This window comes from Populus trichocarpa, chromosome 5, assembly GCF_000002775.5.
Source record: "Populus trichocarpa isolate Nisqually-1 chromosome 5, P.trichocarpa_v4.1, whole genome shotgun sequence".
Taxonomy (NCBI): domain Eukaryota; kingdom Viridiplantae; phylum Streptophyta; class Magnoliopsida; order Malpighiales; family Salicaceae; genus Populus; species Populus trichocarpa.
Window position 1 is genome coordinate 1,763,522 of NC_037289.2, and position 18,835 is coordinate 1,782,356.

General features: G+C 31.4%; 3 protein-coding genes across 6 annotated transcripts; 2 read left to right on the plus strand and 1 right to left on the minus strand.

Moving 5' to 3' along the window:
• Positions 1 to 1,291: 1,291 nt before the first annotated feature.
• Positions 1,292 to 4,946, minus strand: LOC18098692 (cyclin-H1-1). 4 transcript variants are annotated; one of them, XM_024600663.2, is made up of 14 exons: positions 4,751 to 4,944; positions 4,300 to 4,350; positions 4,128 to 4,206; positions 3,899 to 4,017; positions 3,725 to 3,798; positions 3,327 to 3,447; positions 3,178 to 3,246; positions 3,012 to 3,053; positions 2,705 to 2,773; positions 2,126 to 2,184; positions 1,920 to 2,004; positions 1,641 to 1,729; positions 1,455 to 1,538; positions 1,292 to 1,381 (listed from the first exon to the last, which is right to left on the minus strand). In XM_024600663.2, the coding sequence occupies exons 1-13, from the start codon at positions 4,808 to 4,810 to the stop codon at positions 1,457 to 1,459; spliced, it is 999 nt and encodes a 332-aa protein (XP_024456431.1). In that variant the 5' UTR covers positions 4,811 to 4,944; the 3' UTR covers positions 1,292 to 1,381; positions 1,455 to 1,456. The 4 variants fall into 4 exon arrangements, with proteins under 4 accessions (XP_024456431.1, XP_024456430.1, XP_024456429.1 ...); XM_024600662.2 differs by having other exon boundaries at positions 1,292 to 1,538; positions 4,751 to 4,943; XM_024600661.2 differs by having other exon boundaries at positions 1,292 to 1,729; positions 4,751 to 4,946.
• A 1,347-nt stretch (positions 4,947 to 6,293) lies between these two features.
• Positions 6,294 to 9,803, plus strand: LOC18098693 (cullin-1). Its single transcript, XM_024600610.2, has 9 exons — positions 6,294 to 6,458; positions 7,127 to 7,264; positions 7,402 to 7,498; positions 7,797 to 7,982; positions 8,748 to 8,795; positions 8,880 to 9,086; positions 9,184 to 9,261; positions 9,363 to 9,446; positions 9,531 to 9,803. Exons 2-9 carry the CDS (start codon positions 7,137 to 7,139, stop codon positions 9,567 to 9,569), a joined length of 867 nt encoding a protein of 288 aa, XP_024456378.2. The 5' UTR covers positions 6,294 to 6,458; positions 7,127 to 7,136; the 3' UTR covers positions 9,570 to 9,803.
• Positions 9,804 to 12,051: 2,248 nt separating this feature from the next.
• Positions 12,052 to 15,198, plus strand: LOC127905290 (cullin-1-like). The gene is made up of 9 exons (XM_052452707.1): positions 12,052 to 12,211; positions 12,920 to 13,057; positions 13,193 to 13,289; positions 13,817 to 14,002; positions 14,094 to 14,141; positions 14,226 to 14,432; positions 14,523 to 14,600; positions 14,724 to 14,807; positions 14,892 to 15,198. Exons 2-9 carry the CDS (start codon positions 12,924 to 12,926, stop codon positions 14,928 to 14,930), a joined length of 873 nt encoding a protein of 290 aa, XP_052308667.1. The 5' UTR covers positions 12,052 to 12,211; positions 12,920 to 12,923; the 3' UTR covers positions 14,931 to 15,198.
• The last annotated feature ends 3,637 nt before the right edge of the window (positions 15,199 to 18,835 follow it).

Here is an 18,835-nt window from a genome sequence, read left to right on the forward strand (position 1 = left end):
TCCACGAGTCAAAACAAAGGATGGCACCATAATCTTCTTACAAGCAAGTTTCAGACCTTCTGGAATGACTGCATAGGAAACTTACTATGGTACAAGAGAGTTCCAAAATTGTGCTTGGATCGAACCCATCTATGGTATCCACGATGATGAGCAACTCAGCTGGATTCCTCTCCAGACTGAGAAGGCTGTGGATTTATTTATTTCTTGAAAAGGCTCGAATGAATGGCAAATGACTGTTGAATTTGACTCACCTGAGGTGTATACTGGGTGGATAAAAAGAAGATTTGAGGGGAGTGAAAATCTTATGATACTCTGTAATCCTATTTTGTGAGCGTTGTTGAAGGAAAAAGGTGCAGTTTGTGTAAATACTGACTTGTTTACCAAGTGTTTTCAAGGGCAAGTGTCATCTTTTTGCCTTGTAAGAACACCCTGAGAGCAGTGTAATAGAGCAGTTGTGAAAGCCCAAATCTAGACAAGACACCTGAAAGCAAGGCTCCGATATGTTCTTAAACTTCGCCGGGGTTGAAAAATGGTCAAGGTTGCCGATATCCAGGGATAAGTTTCGTACAGAACCGAAATAAATGTGATCGACCCAATCAACATCTTAATGCAATTTTGAATTGATTCGAGCCACCCATCCGAGCCTTATGCCAAAAATCCAGTTTTTTATAACTATGATCCAGGTCCCCTACACTCCGGTTGCAAACGTTCTGCTTTCCATGGTTGATGGATTGCTATCACACTCATCAGGATTTACCATAAACCACAACAATCATATTGTTTATGCTATCACACTCAGTTCAAGAATTGCCCTTTTGACAATTAAAACATTTTCGATACAACAATGATGATACCTCAAGGATGATTGCACCTAATCCATTAAATTCGTTTCAAAGTTGATGGCTCTACAAAATTGATTACCCTGGGATCCTGAAATAAATTTCAGTCTTGAGAAATATTTCACAGAACTTCAAATGATTAGTTGCATGCCCAAAACGTATCTCATATATATATATATATATAAAATCCAGATATATAACATACTCATAACCAATAATAATAAATGAATATTAACATGTATCTTATACTCAACTGGCATGAGTATCTCCCATCCTCCAAAAAACCTTTCAATCGTTTGCTGTCAGATTGAGTTCTGGATTAGGAGAGAAATTTTGACAGTGAAAAAAAGAAATTTTGGGGTCCATTCATAAAATCGGTACAATGGCAAATTAGAAAATTCGGCCCCTATTGCGATTTTCAACTTTCCAGGCACAAATCAAGATATGACAAATTAAAGTACAAGGACCTTCTGTAATTCCATAAGATATTAATCGACTGATGTCATCCAAATTGGTACATAAATATAATCTCCAACAAAAATCTGGGAAGCAAAAACCAAGTTAGTAAATCGCTTAAATAAGGTAGGAAACACTTGTGAACAAGGAGCAACATACAATTAAGTCAGTCCTGGGCCATTTTGCATTTCATTCGAACTCTTATGGGACTTGTGTTTTGATTTCTTCTCCCTTTTCTTATTGCTGCCAAACAGTCAAACATCAGTGGAAAAATGAAAATAGAAAGAATCTGTAAGATATTTAACTACCAATTGCTGTAAGTATTTGTGAGTGTGAAAGACATACTCATCGTGTGAGTTATGACCCCAGCATGATTTCAGCTTCCGATTTATGTGCTTCATATCCTTATCCGTAGGGAAACTGTATTTCCTCACCTGCATGTAAAAAAAAAATAATAACAATTAGATGCAAAAGAACTTCATTCTCTAGAATTGAATTGCATCCACCAAACACAGAATTATTATTTCATTGTTTGACTAATCTTCTCCCCATCTGTGTATCACCAACAGGGTGATGCAAAAGAAGTTTCCAACAAATTCAAGCTGCAATTTCAAAGATTCATACCCATTTCTCGACGGCATGTAGAGATTCACTGATCTCTGAAATCATGTGTGCAGAATTCTGACGAGAGAGGACACTCTCGAGATATCTGCAAAGTAGGATACGATAAAAATCATTACTTCAGCAACTATACTTTGGCCAAGAGCAAGAGTTGAGCTTTATACTGGTCACCAACTTGAGAGAGAGAGAGTGGTTATCACAATTCAAACCTCTCAAAATCAAGAACTCTATGCACCTCATTTGCACTCTGCAGAGCAGCCAATGCCAACTGTGCCAAATTTATGATCGAGATAATGAGATCATATTATACATAGATCACTAAAAGACATATCAACAGCAAAATAACTTCAACTCACACTAATATGAGAAAGCATTCTAGCATTCATGCAACAACAACATGGCAATAAATTGAGCATTCAACTTCTAAGACACATTGAAACAATAGATTTCTAAAAGGACAAGCTTCCATACATTAAAGATATCATAATGCAATAAAGAATTTACTATCTTCAAAAGATCTTTGATTAACACTAACTATTTATTGTGTCAAATCATATGAGGACATTTTTTTTTTATTTCTGAATATTTATATGGGTTAATTGTTTTGATCTCCATAAGTTTTTCAGTTCCAGTTGGATGTTGTCCCTGCCTTTAAGATGGTTACTTTACCATTGGTCATTGCCTATCTGTGAGTTTCATGTTCTTTTCTTTCAATATAATTATGTGAAAAGAAAGATTCCATCTTCAAAGTCAATCAGGAAAAACACCCATACAACAGTGAAGGATACCTGCCCAGGAGGGAACATAACGGGTGCATCAGTGAGCATGATTTTGTCAATCTCTGCCACTGCAATTTCCTACAAGATATTGGTCTATCAGATTACCTATTTGTAATGGTAGAAAAGAAATTTTGTAGAGCCATGTCAAATAAGATCCTGCATATCCACTGCATCAGAGAAGCATTATGCACAGCTATTCCAAATTGTCAATTTGAAGGTAATAATTGCTAGAATTCTCTTCTAGATCTACAATGATTACACAGGACAGCACTCAAACATGTTGTCAAGTCATACATGAACAAATACCAGCAATTACCTTCAGCTTTTCAATATTTTCATCTGTTGGATGGCAGAATTCCTGTCCGATCAAAACTAAAAATCAGTAGCTCTCCAAAAAATAGATATAAAGGGGCATGAAAAGGTGCAAATTCATTTTGGATAATTGGAGGAATCACAAAAACAGAAGGATTAGTCAAACTTGCCTCTATATCAGCAACAAAACCTTCAACAGATCGATATGGTGCATAGACAATAAGATCAAATTCCAAACTCTGCGCTATAAAGTTCATATTAATACAAACACAAGTAAAAGCTAGCTAGGACAGCAATATTACATAAGCCACACCCATGCCTGATAAACTATCATCTCGTAATTGAGAATCATTTGATGATCCTGTGAAATCCCCTTACCAAGCTCCTCCGCAGACACATGATTTTCTTCTATCTTGCATGCTGCATAGATGCAGGTTAACCTGTGCACACAAAGAAGTCATTTCTCATTTAATATAAGTATCATGAAACAAGTAACGAGTATCAAACAAGGGTGGTATACAATACATCCAGTACACCGTAGAACTCTAATCCATGTCTAGGCATGTTTTCAGATGATAACCTGAAGCATTTCTACCGACTTGAATGAATTGCATAAACCAATAATCATAAGAATTGGTGAGTTGCATAAACCAATAGTCATGGGAATTGGCCCAATTTGGATTAGATACAAGGGAGATTTGAAAAAAGAAGACGCACATTACATGTTTTGGATCATGCTCCATGACTGACCATTGAAGATAAAACCTTTTAAAGTATAGGAGTGCAGTTGCCTGCAAAACATAAACCAATCCCAATTAGGTGCCACTAATCCCAATTATTGCAATAATGCAATAAACATCTTCCTTACTACTTAGAAACAGAATAAAGCACCTGAATTTTATGAGGAAAATAGAATGCACTACACACTTCTCGAAGTTTATACTCATAGTATACTCGCATAAATTGTTCTTCCTCAACACTTATTGGTTTTGAACGAGAATGCTTATCAGCTAACATTAAAAAAAAAACCACCAGACACATGTTAAGGAAAAACCATATCAGCATTTGAAACAAAAGATTAAAACCACAACATTAATAACATATTAGCAAAACAAATTACCATTCTCTGTCATGTTAACTTGAGGTTCTGGATATGACAATGACCCATCAACATCTACTCTCATTCTTGTCGTTCCATACTAAGCAGCACAAAAGGCACAATTAACCATCCCATTATCATCACAAACAGTAGCAAAAAAAACAATGAAGCAACAGAGCAAAATGCATCATACCTTCTCTAACATTTGTTTCGCTCTATTATTAGTAGCTTTATATTTCTCGGCCTGAATTGAAAACACAATGCGATTAATTTAACACTAATTAACATCACATTACCTCTTTCTGCACAAATTTGAGTCTTTCAAACACCAACATGCATAGCTACTAAAAACAAAGGTTCTCATGTGTACTAAAAAGAGCTAAAAATCCTAATTAGAACAAAAAAAATCCCTAAACTAACCTATTTAACTATTTCAAAATCAAACTTAAACTACAACTCTCGCTCTGAACTGATTTTTCTCAATTCGAATTCAATTACTAGCAGAAACGGAACTGAAAACAGAGTTAACAGACAAAGAAATCGAAAATTTTAAAAAATCTCTTTCGTTTTCTCGGAAACCAAACAGAAAATGGAATTGAGTGGTGTTGTAAAATTGGTAGCGGAAGCGATAGGCGTTAAGTTACCAACTGTTGAGGGGTGAAGATCCACTTGGCTTTGTGACTTGAGGATTGGAAATCGGCCATGGGTGACTCGGTAACCCTATCTCAGTGATCAGCGTGTCGTGTTACTTGTTCTTTGATCAGAGAGGATTTATATTCGAATTATTTGATGTTTTCGTTGTCCTCTTAATTTTGATTTCTGCTTTGTGATTTAATAAGAATTGTAACAAACACAAGGGTAAACTACTAATGTTAACTTTGTAAGCTTATTTTAGTCCTTATAGATTCTTCGGTGTTTCGATTTTACCCTCAACTCTTGGCCGATAGATAACTATTCAAATTGGTGTATGACATATAGATTGCTTATGTGTTGATATATTTAATTTTTGAATAAATTATTTCTTACATCTACTGAAAACAGTAAACATACGTGTAGTAATAGAAATAGGAAGAGAATTATTAGTTTAAGAGAAAAGGATAAATTAATCATGGTGAACTATAATCTCCTAGTTTTTATGTTTATTCTCTTCAATAATAAATATATCTACACGCACACGCACAATAATGTAGACGAGTAACCCTAACGGGAGTTTGTATAATGCATCATAATATGATATAATATATAGATACAATCCTAATAACACAATTATGTTTTATAACATTTCCTCAATACATAATAGAATTTGAACCGACATGCATAAAGTTTGTTTCCTTTAAAATTTAATTTTTTTATTTAAATTTTTTTTTATTTTTAGATCTTCTTGATATAAAAAACACTTTAAATCATAATTACTATTATATTTTTAAACAGACTATTTATTTGATACAGTGAAGACTAGTAAACGATGTTTTCTTGAGATTATGATGAAATGGTTACTAACAATGTTTTTTAAAAGTTTTTTTTTTAATATATTAAAATATTTTTTAAAATATTTTTAATATTAACACATTAAAATAATTAAAAAAATATTAATTTAATATTTTTTAATAAAATGCACTTTAAAAATATGCCCAATTAAAAACTATCATACTTTAAAAAACTTACTATATTTCAGAGTCACTTTTCACCGAACAACTTAGCATTTACCTGTGATTTACTAACTTAAAGTATTTTTTTTTAATGAAAATAACATCATTTAAAGAATATTTTAAAAAATGTCATTTAATGTTTTTATTTTTTAAAATGATAATTTATAAATTAGCTTACAAATTCTTAATTTGAATCTTGGATGGACAGGTTGCATCTTACAATCATGGCTATCATGATTTATGCTATGTTGATTTCCTTGAATCGGTTCAAATTTTTTTTTAAAATGTATTTTAAATTATTTTTTATCAGAAAAAATGGTTGATATTTTTCTTAGATTTTTCATAATTTTAATAGCCTATATTGACTTTAGTGTTAGTTCGTGATACGTGCCCATGTTTTTTAAAGTATTTAAAAAAAAACATGTGCACCTATCACCGAACAAACACTGAAGTCAATGGTCTATGACCTATGTCCCATCAACTTACTCTGCAAGCTGACTTCTCTATCTAGTCTATGCAAGCCCCATCTTTCCCTTCAACTTCCCCTGCAAGCTGCCTTCACCTACAAGTAAATGCAAGCCCCACCTTTCCCTTCAACTTCCCCTGCAAGCTGCCTTCGCCTATAAGTATATGCAAGCCCCACCTTTCCTTTCACTTCCTCTCCGCTGTATCAGATTATCGTTTCACTCCTTTGCTTAACCAGGTAGCTCTTGACCATATTTTAATTGTTTTTGGCCATTGATCACATGGGTTTTAGTGAATGTTACAATTTGTAAATTTGATGGTGATAAGGTGCAAAATTTGTGTTGGGGTTTTGCTTGCAATGTAGGGAAAGAAATTGGTTTATAATTTGCAAACCCTCAAGATTTCCAACCAACTTGGTAGTGTTTCTCTCTATGTAGGGGCATGTGAGGTGATGTAAATTTCCATGCTTTATGAGTATTTTTTGTGATTTTTCTGTCTGGCTGTGAATGTCCAATCATTAATCTCTCCAAACAAGCTCGACACTGCTGGTTGTATGTTTTTGGCATTTGGGATCACCGAAAGTTTCTTGCTTTATGGATATTGATTCTTGAATTAGACTTTCTGGGATGTTTGCTTGTATACTGTCTCCTATGGCTGTAGTCTCTTCACAAGTGGACTCCCTTTTCAGGTCTTAATTAGAACATTTCCTTGGATGTTTTAATTGCCAACACCACAAACTTTCTAGTGTACTCAAAGGGTTTTGGATGCTATTGTAGACTTTAGAAATTCTGTTTTCAAAAGGAAAACGAGAAATAGTCTGATGGGTGTGCAATACAGATATGCATGTCTTCTCTTTCTTTGATTTTGAACTGTAATCGTTACACTTTTAGATATTTCGGACTGCAGCTAAGCCAAGATGGATGTTGACATGATGTTGAATGAGAAGCTAAAGATGATAGATGATGCAATTACGAAGAAGAAGACGATAATGGATTGTCACCCTGAGGTTCCATTAACACCTACGGCAAAAATGAACGCTTACGAGTATCCTGCAACATGGTTTTTACTTGCATGTCAAAGTTTGATTTCTTGATTGTTTTTACTACTTGACGAGATAAATCAATATTCCTGAACGTGATTTGAGTTGTTGAGAATTGGCATATCCTTAATGCTTGTGGTAGCTCTGTATACACTTTGTGCAATCAGAAAAGTCGAGACTACAGCAACCTGCTTTATGAGAAGTACACGAACTGTTTAACTGAGATCATTCAAGAAAGGGTGAGAATTCCTCGGTATAATCAATAGTTCTGTCAGTTCGCTTCTCTTCTGCAAAATTTCTCTGGTAGAATTGGCTCTCATGAATCCCAAACGTGTTGGCTAAGAATGTCAAAGCATGAGAAACTCTCGCTTTGCTCATGATTATGCTTTCCCAATTTTGTTTTCACATAACTGGAGAGATGAGACGTGGCAGTTGAGAAGGGTCTCAATATCTGTTCCTTTTCACCTCTTCAAAGTGCAATATTGAACATGATAATTAACACATCCCTTTGTTTTTCATCTTTGAATGCTCTTTTAGGCACTTCCTGTGTTAATGGACAAACATGGCACAGAACTTTTAACAGAAGTCATGCGATTGTGGTCGGAGTATAAGGAATTTGCAAGCTTTTTGTCGAAAATCTTTGCATACCTGGATAGGTACTACATCCATAGGAAAGGACTCCTATCACTTGCTGACTCCATGAGATATTACTTCTGCAATCTGGTAAGTAACCAGGCCCCTGAACTATACTTTTTCATATATGTTTATTATTAAAAAAAAGTGGTTAATGAGAAATACTGATTTTTATAAAATGTTTTATTTTTATTTTTGATGGAATATATTTTTCAAAAATTATTAAAATTTTAAAAATATTTTTTTATATTTTTTTTATTGTATCAAATTTTATCATCAATTTTTTATAAATATATAAAAAAATTTATTTTATTAATTTGAATTTTATACTAGTTTTCATTCTCATGTTTTTTATTGTTATTTTTTTTTTAATTAGAAGTTTTTTATTTATCAAATTTTATCTATTGCTATTTATTTTAAATTTATTTTATTTAAAATAATTTATAAAATTAGATTATTTTTTTAATTTCACTATTTTTTAACTTTTTTATATGTAAAATTTAATTCTCAATTCTTTTAATTATTATTTGTATAAATTAAGTTTTTTTTTTTAATTTTAGTATCCTTCAATTTTTTTATCTATTAATCATATTCACTATTCTTTTTAATAAACTTGAATAAAAAATATTAATAAATTATTTTCTAGCTTATTTTTTATGATATCGTCAAACATTGAAAAATATTTTTCAATTTATATTCTATAATACTACCAAATATTAAAAAGTAATTTACCTTTCAGAAATTTATTTTCATGAAAATCATTTTCCACTATTTTTATGACGAAGTTTAGTTCTTATTCTTGCTTATGTGCTCATACACTATTTTGCTGAACATAATATCCAATCATATTTTCAGGTCTGTGATAAGCTATTCAGTAAATTGCAGGAAGCAATGATGAGGCTGGTCGGTTAGCATTGACTGGTTGTTTCGTAATGGTTTGTCTTCTTTCTGAGGTGGGTTTAACTCTGTATATGACATTCTGGGCAGATCATTCAAGAGCGTGAAGGGGGGCAGATTGATCGGAACCTACTAAAGAATGTATCTTATTTACTTTTTGAGGTGGGGGGAATAGGAACCATCAACTGTTATGAAAAAATCGAGCAGATAATGCTAGCAGAAGTTGCTGCCCACTACTCTCAGCTATCTCTGGAGTGGTGGTTTTGGGGTGATTCCTTTTCCAACTACCTGCGGAAGGTCAGTGATGCTTCAAAATTTGGCATCCCGAAGAAGCTAATTCTTTGTTTATGTAGCAACCTATAATCTATAAACCATTCTCATTCTATTGTTTCAGGTTGATTGGTGCTTGAACCAGGAGGAAGCCAGAGCAGAAGTCTACCCATCCCAAACCACCAAAACAAAAATACTGGATGTACAGTGTTCTGTATCTCAGTCTCATAACACCATGGATGCTGTTTTGTTACATGTTTGGCATGCTGATATGATCCTACACTGATTTGGTTTTTATTGCAGGTGATGAAATATGTTTTGCTGGAAAGAAACGCAAAGAAGTGGGCTCAGAAGCAAAACGCCGAGGGGATGGCAGCTGAAGATCAGGTGTTCTTCAATTTGCATATTAAGTTCATGATGACTAAGATAATTGAAATTGTCTCTAAACATCAGCTAACCAATTTCATGCAGGAGCTGTTATCCAAATATGCTAGCTTGAAGCTTGAATAGGATAACTCTGCTGCCATTGTTGCCAGCATCGCATGAGTGACGTCTGCGCTTCGGAGCTTTACAAAGGAATCCGAAATCCACAGCTAGTGGCATTCCAGGGTGTATATACGAATATGAAATCCTTTAAACTAGTATAGTATCGTTTTATTATAATATTCAGCATGAATTGCATATGATCTGCAAATGCAATCCAACTCTCCTAAGTGTGACAATGAAGTCAGTTAATTGGTTTAACTTGTCTATATAACTTCTGTACTTGCTTTCTACCGAGTAATATTATGTGTGTTTGTATTTGTGGTGTGCCGCGGAGATTAAGTTGAACGTATTTTTTAATTTTTAAAAAAAAATTTTAAATTAATACTTTTTAGTTTTTTTAGTTTTTTTATATGTTTGTCAAAAATATAAAAAATATATTATTTTAATATATTTTTAAATAAAATTACTTTAAAAAATACGCTAAACGACAATTCTAAACACTACACTCTGATGTTAATGTGGCAGGGATCCTAGATCCCAAAACTTTACTGAGAGGATATCGTTAAGACAAATCTCCCTAGATTACATGCTGGGAGGTCTTCCCAGCACAAAATTTTCTGTAGAATGTTATATATAAATGGTTTAACTTGTTTATATAAAAATTTTCTAAGTAGTTAAATTATATGTTAATTATTTGAATAAAAAAATATTATGCAAACCTACATATATTAAAAATATTATCTGCAAATAAATATTTTTTTTCTATTCAATTAAACGACATTTTTTTCTCTTTACTTTTGGAATTCGGCAACCTTTTTCTCTCATATGTCTGATCAGGGATTAAAAAATAATAAAAATAAGTTTTGTACAAAAATTAAACTTGAAAAATATTGAGCTACTTAAATTATATAATTTGCATTATTTTTAAAGTTTGGGGATCAAAGTGTATTTGTTGTTGAAATTTATGGAATGCCATCCATGTTTGACACCTTTTTCATTATAGTCCCTCTTCTTTCAACCCCATCTTTTCCTAAAAAATTACAATCAATTGGCCTTTAATTAGGACTAAATCATCGAGAAAAAAACTTTAAGTACCAAAATAAAATTTTGACAAATACACAGTGCAGAACAATATTATCCATAATGATTCGTGTGTGCATAAACAATACTTGCCTCTACAGTAAAAAAATCATGCATTTTAAGTTATAGTATAACATGTCATTTAAATATTTCAACCTCAAACCAAAGGTAGAGAGAGGAAGTTGTGTGTAGTATTCACTACAAATATGTTTAGTACTATGATGTAAAGTATTTTAAAAAAATATTTTTTACTTGAAAATATATCAAATATTTTTTTTAGATTTTTTATTTATTTCTGACATCAAGACATTAAAATTATAAAAAAAAAACAAAAAACACATCAATTTAATATATTTTTCAAATGAAATGCACTTTTAAAACACATACAAAAGTAAAATATACCATACTCTCGAACACTCATAATATTTTAGTGCCACTTTTCACCAAACAACTTAGCATTTACTACCGTAGTTATAAAACTTGACTTTGCCGGACTTGTCAATCTAGTAATTTATTGACCCAAAATATGAATTACATTAAGTTTCACTAGAATTGTTTTTTTATATAATGAAAATAACATTGTTTAGAAAAATATTTAAAATAACATCATTTCATATTTTTATTTTTTAAATCATAATTTATAAATTAATCTATGGTTTAAACCACTTAATCCTCAATCTGAATCATGTATGTTTGATATTATGATGTAAAATATTTTTTTTAAATAGTTTTTGCTTGAAAATATATCAAATATTTTTTTTTTAGATTTTTTATTTATTTTTGACACCAACACATCAAAATTATAAAAAAAACACTAAAACAATATCAATTTACTATTTTTTTCTTTTCAAATGAAATGCACTTTTAAAACACACATAAAAATAAAAGTTACCACACTCCTAAACACACATTATATTTTAGTGCCACTTTTCACTAAGCAACTTAGCCTTTACTATCGTAGTTATAAAAATTAACTTTGTTGACTTGTCAATCTAGTGATTCGTTGATCCAAAACGTGATTTACATCAGGTTTTACTTAAATTGTTTTTTTTAAATTAACATCATTTTAAATTTTGGTTTTTTAAATTATAATTTATAAATTAATTTACATATTAAATCACTTAATTTTTAATCTGAATCTTGAATCTATGGATCTAAGTTCTTTTTTACAACTATAGCTATTATTATTTATGCTTTATTGAATTTTATTTAAATTAATTCAAACTATTTTTTAAATTATTTTGTATATGAAAAAATATCAAATTAACATATTTTTTTTATAATTTTAATATAATAATATTCAAAATTAAAAAAATATTATTTTAATATATTTTTAAATAAAAATATTTTTAAAAAGTATGACAATTATTACAGAATAAACAACAGCCTATGGTCTATGGACCTATCTCCTATCAACTTGCACTGCAAGGTGACTTCTCCCTTTAAGTATATGCAAGCCCCACCTTTCCCTTCAACTTCCCCTGCAAGCTGCCTTCACCTATAAGTATAATGCAAACCCCACTTTTCCCTTCACTTCCTCTCTCTCTGCTGCAATTGATTCTTGTTTCACTTTTTTGCTTAACCAGGTAGTTCTTGAACGTATTTTAATTGTTTTTGGCCATTGATCACGTGGGTTTTAGTGAATATTACAATTACAATTTGTAATTTTGATGGTCAAAAGGTGCAAAATTTGTGATCGGGTTTTGCGTGCAACGTAGGAAAAGAAATTAGTTTCTAACTTGTAATTTCTTAAGATTTCCAACCAGCTTGATAGTGTTTCTTTCTGTGTTGGGGCATGTGGGGTGATGTAAATTTCCATGCTTTGAGTATTTTTTTGCGATTTTTCTGTCTGGCTGTGAATGTCCAATTATTAATCTCTCCAAACATGCTTGACACTGCTGGTTGTATGTTTTTTGGTATATGGGGTCACCTAAAGTTTCATGCTTTATGGATATTGATTGGATCTTGAATTAGACTTTCTGGAATGTGTGCTTGTATACTGTCTCCTATGGCAGTAGTCTCTTGATATTTTTCGCTACAAGTGTACTCCTTTTTCAGGTCTTAATTAGAACAGGACCTTGGATGTAGTTTGTTTGGTATAAAGTTTAATTGTCAACGCCAGAAACTTTCTAGCCTGTTCAAAGGGTTTTGGATGCTATTGTAGACTTTAGAAATTCTATTTTTAAAAGGAAAGTGAGAAATAGTCGGATGAGTGTGCAATACAGATATGCATGCTATCTCTTTCTTTGATTTTTAACTGCAATCATTACAATTTTAAATATTTTCGACCGCAGCTAAATGAAGATGGATGCTGACATGATGTTGAATGAAAAGCTAAAGAAGATAGATGATGTAATTACGAAGAAGAAGATGATTATGGACGGACACCCTGTGATTCCATTTACACCTGCGGAAAAAATGATTGCTTATGAGTATCCTGCAATATGGTTTACTTACATGTCGAAGTTTGATATCTTGATTTTTTTTTCTACTTGACGAGATAAATCAATATTCCTGAATGTGATTTTAGTTGCCGAGAATTGGCATGTCCTTAACACTAGTGATAGGTGTGTATACACTTTGTGCACAAGGAAGCGTAGGGACTCTTGCAGCCTGGTTTATGAGAAGTATACGAACTGTTTAAGTGAGAGAATTCAAGAAAGGGTGAGATTTCTACCATATATAATCAATAATTCTGTCAGTTTCTTCGCTTCTGCATAATTTCTCTGGTAGAATTGGCTCTCATGTATCTTAAATGTGTTGGCCAAGAATGTCAAAGTATGAGAAACTCTCACTAGGACATGCTCTCTTGTTTATAACTTATTGCATAGGATAATTTTGCAAGATGCTTTACTCATGATTATGCATACCCAATTTTGTTTTCTCTTGCTATCTAGCTTAGTCTAGATTGGTGGTCTTTGTAATTTACACAAGTGGAGAAATGAGACGTGGCAGTTGAGAAGGGTTTCAATTTCTTTTGCTTTCATCTTTGTCAAAGTGCAATGAATATAATAATGAACACATCCCGTTGTTTTCCATCCTTGCATGCTCTTTTAGGTACTTCCAGTGTTAATGGACAAACATGGTACAGAACTTTTAACAGAAATCACGCGATTATGGCTGGAGTATAAGGAATTTGCAAGCTTTAATGAACACATCCCGTTGTTTTCCATCCTTGCATGCTCTTTTAGGTACTTCCAGTGTTAATGGACAAACATGGTACAGAACTTTTAACAGAAATCACGCGATTATGGCTGGAGTATAAGGAATTTGCAAGCTTTTTGTCAAAAACCTTTGCAGACCTGGATTATTTCTACATTCGTAGGAAAAGACATCCATCACTTGCTGACTTCATGAGATATTACTTCTGCAATTTGGTAAGTAACTACATGAAGTAGTTTAGTTCTTATTCTTGCTTCTGTTCTCTTACACTATTTGGCTGAGCATCATATCCAATCTTATTTTCAGGTCTGTGATGAGCTATTCAGTAAATTGCAGGAAGCAATGATGAGGCTGGTCAGTTAGCATTCACTGGTTGTTTCATAATGGTTTGTCTTCTTTCTGAGGTTGGTTTAACCCTGCATATGACTTTATGGGCAGATCATTCAAGAGCGTGAAGGGGGGCAGATTGATCGGAACCTACTAAAGAAGGTACTTGATTTCTTTTTAGGGGCTGGAGGGAATGGAACCACCGACTATTATGAAAAACTTGAGCAGATAATGCTAGCAGAAGCTGCTGCTTACTACTCTCAGCTATCTTTGGAGTGGTGGTTTTGGGGTGATTCCTTTTCCAATTACCTGCGGAAGGTCAGTAATGCTTGAAACTTTGGCATCCCAAAGAAGTTGATTCTATGTTTATGTAACAACCTATAATTCGTTCTCTTTCTATTTTTTCAGGTTGATCGGTGCTTGAACCAGGAGGAAGCCAGAGCAGAGTTCTACCTATCCCAGACCACCAAAACAAAATTACTGGATGTACAGTGTTCTGTATCTCAGTCTCCTAACATCATGAATTGCACATAGGATGGCAAAAGGAAAACGCTTCTCAGGAGTTCGGTAAACTGATTTGATCCTACACTGATTTGGTTTTTGTTGCAGGTAATGAAATATGTTTTGCTGGAAAGAAATGCAAAGAAGTGGGCTCAGAAGCAAAACGCCGAGGGGATGGAAGCTGAAGATCAGGTATTCTTCAATTTGCATGCTAAGTTGATGATGACTAAGATAATTGAAATTGTCTCTAAACATCAGTTAACCAATTTCATGCAGGAGCTGTTATCCAAATATGCTAGCTTGAAGCTTGAATAGTAGGATAGCTCTGCTGCCATTGTTGCCAGCATCGCATGAGTGATGTCTGCGCCTTGGAGCTTTACAAAGGAAGCCGAAATCCACAGCTAGTGGCATTTCAGGGTGGTGTATATAGGACTATGAAATCCTTTAAACTAGTATACTATCGTTTTATTAAAATATTCAGCATGAATTGCATATGATCTGTAATCCAACTCTCCTAAGTTCGACAGTGAAGTTAGTTAAATGGTTTAACTTATCTATTTATAATATTTGAATTTATACTTCATGAGCTGCTTTCTACTGAGTTAATGCGGATCATAAGACAAGTCCCTAACTTGCTGGGAGTTTTTCCGAGCACAAAATCTTCTGTTGAATGTTTTATGATTCCTGCTACCTTATCTGGAAGGACTCTGGCAGTTGGCCTCTGGTTAGGCTAAACAAGCTTGCTAGGGGTTAATAAATATATATTAAATTATTTTAATGAAGTATTTAAAAGGGTGATAATAATTGTTTTTTTTATATAAAAATATATTAAAATATTTTTTTAAAATTTATTATTGATATCGATATAATATATAAAACAACGAGATGGCATGCCCGCGGGCTTATAAAACAAATGTACCTGATAGTATTATAATTGTGAACCAGCGTTAAATAAGTAATAAAAACTAAAGGTATGATAAAGCTAATATTTCATGACAGAAAAAAAAAGTTGTGTTGGTAATAAAAAACTTAGAGACTGAACAAAATGATTTATAGCAATCAACGGTGCTTTCACCACATGATTTAGTTTTTCTGTTAATAAAAAACAAAAAAATTACAAAGCTAAATTCTCTATCAAGTTAATATTAAAAAAAAACCAACAAAGATAATTTTAGAAGGAAAAAAACCCATGAGAAAAAACGTTGTAGCAATTGACAATGTTTTGTGAGGAAAACTACAGTGCTTTCTCCAATAAAATCGACAAAGATAATTTAAAAAAAAAACCATTACAATAGCAATTCACAGTGTTTTGTGAGAAAAGTTACAACGCCTTTCTCATATGATTTAGCTTTATTGTAATTATAATTCTTAACCAACTCAATATTAAAAAAAAAATCGACAAAATAATTTTGAAAAAAATCATATGGGAAAACATTGCAACAATTCACAGTGTTTTAAAAAAAAAATTATAAAGCTAAATTCTCAATAAGCTCAATATTAAAAAAAATAAAATCGATAGAGATAATTTTAGAAAAAAATAAAAAAAAAAAAAAATAATATTGGAAACACTGTAGCAATTTATAGTGTTTTGTGATGAAAACTACAGTGCTTCCTCACATGATTTAGCCTTAATTGTAATGACTTGTAATTGTAATTCTCAACCAGCTCAATATTAAAAAAAATAAAATTGACAAAGATAATTTTGAAAAAATTATAAGAAAAAAAAAACCATGTTGAGAGACACTCTAGCAATCCACGGTGTTTTGTGAGGAAAGCCACAATGCTTTCCCCACATGATTAAGCTTTATTACAAAGTTAAATTCTAACCAGCTTAATATTAAAAAAATAAAATCGACAAAGATAATTTTGGAAAAAATATTACAAAAAAAGAAAACACAAAAGAAACTGGAAAAAAATCATGTGGAAAAAAACACTATGGCAATTAACAGTAATTTGCGAGGAAAGTTACAGTTCTTTTCTCACATATTGTAATTGTAATTTTTAACCACCTCAATATTAAAAACTAAAATCGAAAAAGATAATTTCAGAGAAAATCATAAAAAAAAACAAACAAACAAAAATCACGCGGATTAACACTGTAGCAATCAACAATGTTTTTAAAAAAATTACAAAACTAAATTCTCAATCAGCTCAATATTGAAAAATAAAATCAACAAAAATAATTTTGAAAAATAAAAAAATAAAATAGAAAAACTATGTGGGAAAACACCGTAGTAATCCATAGTATTTTAAAGAAAAAAAAATTACGAAGCGAAATTTTTAACCAGCTCAATATTCAAAAAGTAAAATCGATAAAGATAATGTTTTAAAAAAATCAACAAAAATAAAGAGGAAAAGTTGGGAAAAAAAGGAAAGTAATTTGGGAAAAAAAAAACAAAAAGCAAAAGGGGAAAAGTTGAAAAAAAAAGAAAAAAAAAGAAAAAAGTAAAAAAAAAGAAGGAATGCACTATGGATTAATGTTATAATCCACAGAGCATTGGGTGTGGGTGAACAGTGAATCATCCACACCCTTTAGCTTATTACTTAATAAAATCAATAAAAATAATTTTAAAAAATAAATAAATAAAATAAAAAAACCGGGTGGAAAAATATCGTAGTAATCCACTGTATTTTAAAGAAAAAAATTACAAATCAAAATTTTTAACTAATTCAATATTAAAATAGTAAAATTAACAAAGATAATTTAAAAAAAATACAAAAAAGAGGAAAAGTTGAAAAAAAAAAGTAAAAAAAGAAATTACACAATAAATTACTGTTCAGATTACATTGGGTGGGTGTTGAAGTTCCTTTCCCACCACGAGAAGCAGCAAAATGCTGCTTCTCAAAACCTGCGATTCAATCTCTGATTTTAGTGGGTCCTATCAGTAAGATGCATTTTATTTTTCTTAACAAAACGCTGTCTTGTATGGCACGGCCACTTCATAAAAATTAATCACACGCAGCTAGCCCGGGCCATCGTAAGGGAGGGGCCCACGAACATTCAACCTCATTCGTGGAATTCACATGTCTGCAGTAACGTAGCAGGCATGCATTGGGGTCCAATTTCACAAGCTTCCTCGTGGGAAATGTTTTTGTGTTTTTTTTTTTGGTATTAAGAAAGTTTGTTTTTTTGGTATTTAAAAAAAATAAATTTTTTATATTTATAGATAATTTTGATGTGTTTATATAAAAAATAATTTTTAAAAAATAAAAATAATATTGTTTTAATATATTTTAAAAAACATTTTAAAAAATAATTGTTATTATTCTTTCAAATATCTCAATTTAATAAAAAACAAAATCTTTTCACTATTCGTTGTATGTGCACCGAAAATTGAAAAGATTGAAAATGAATTACTATCTAAACTCCAATATAAAAAAAGAAACTGGTTCATCTTTAATAATACCTCCAAGGATCTCTCAATTCTTATTAATACCTCTAATTAAGTTTTATAATTTATTTTTATATATTTAATTTACAGTTATTATGATTTCACGAATCAAATTATAAATTTAAAAAATTAATCTAAGTTGTTCGAGTCGATCCATTATTTTATTCTCAATATTTTTTTAAAAAATATTATTGTATATTTTATTGCTCAAATTATATTTTTATCAGTTATCCATATTATTTTTAAACTTGTTAAGTTGGTCGGGTTATATCAATTTAATTTATATTTTTTTATTTGTGTTTAAAATTTAAATAGTATAGTTTCACGTTTGTTTATATTTGTATTTGAATTAAAATTTTAATATTGAAACTAATATTTTGAATTATTAATATTACATAAATAGTAAAAATCCGTAGTAGATTACCGAAATATCCGGAAATAAAAAAAAATACCATTATAATTGAGAAAAAGTGAGCTAGCAGGTGGCGGACATCAAGGAAGAAGGAGGACAATCAAAGGCAGTAAACGTACAATAATTAGCATCGGCAGGGGCCCATAAAACTGAGCCCTGGCAGTACAGAGAAAGAAAAAGACAGAACACCCAGAGATGGTGGCAGGCAGCGCATTGAATGTGAAGATGATGATAGCACAGTTCCATTGAATGTGAAAGGGTAATTATTGTACGTTTAAAAGTATAATTGTTGTTATTTTTTAAAATATTTTTTTTTATTAAAATATATTAAAATAATATTTTTTTTAAAAAAATAATTTTTAAGATTAATGCATCAAAACGGTTCAAAATATATAAAATTTTTTAATTTTTTTTAA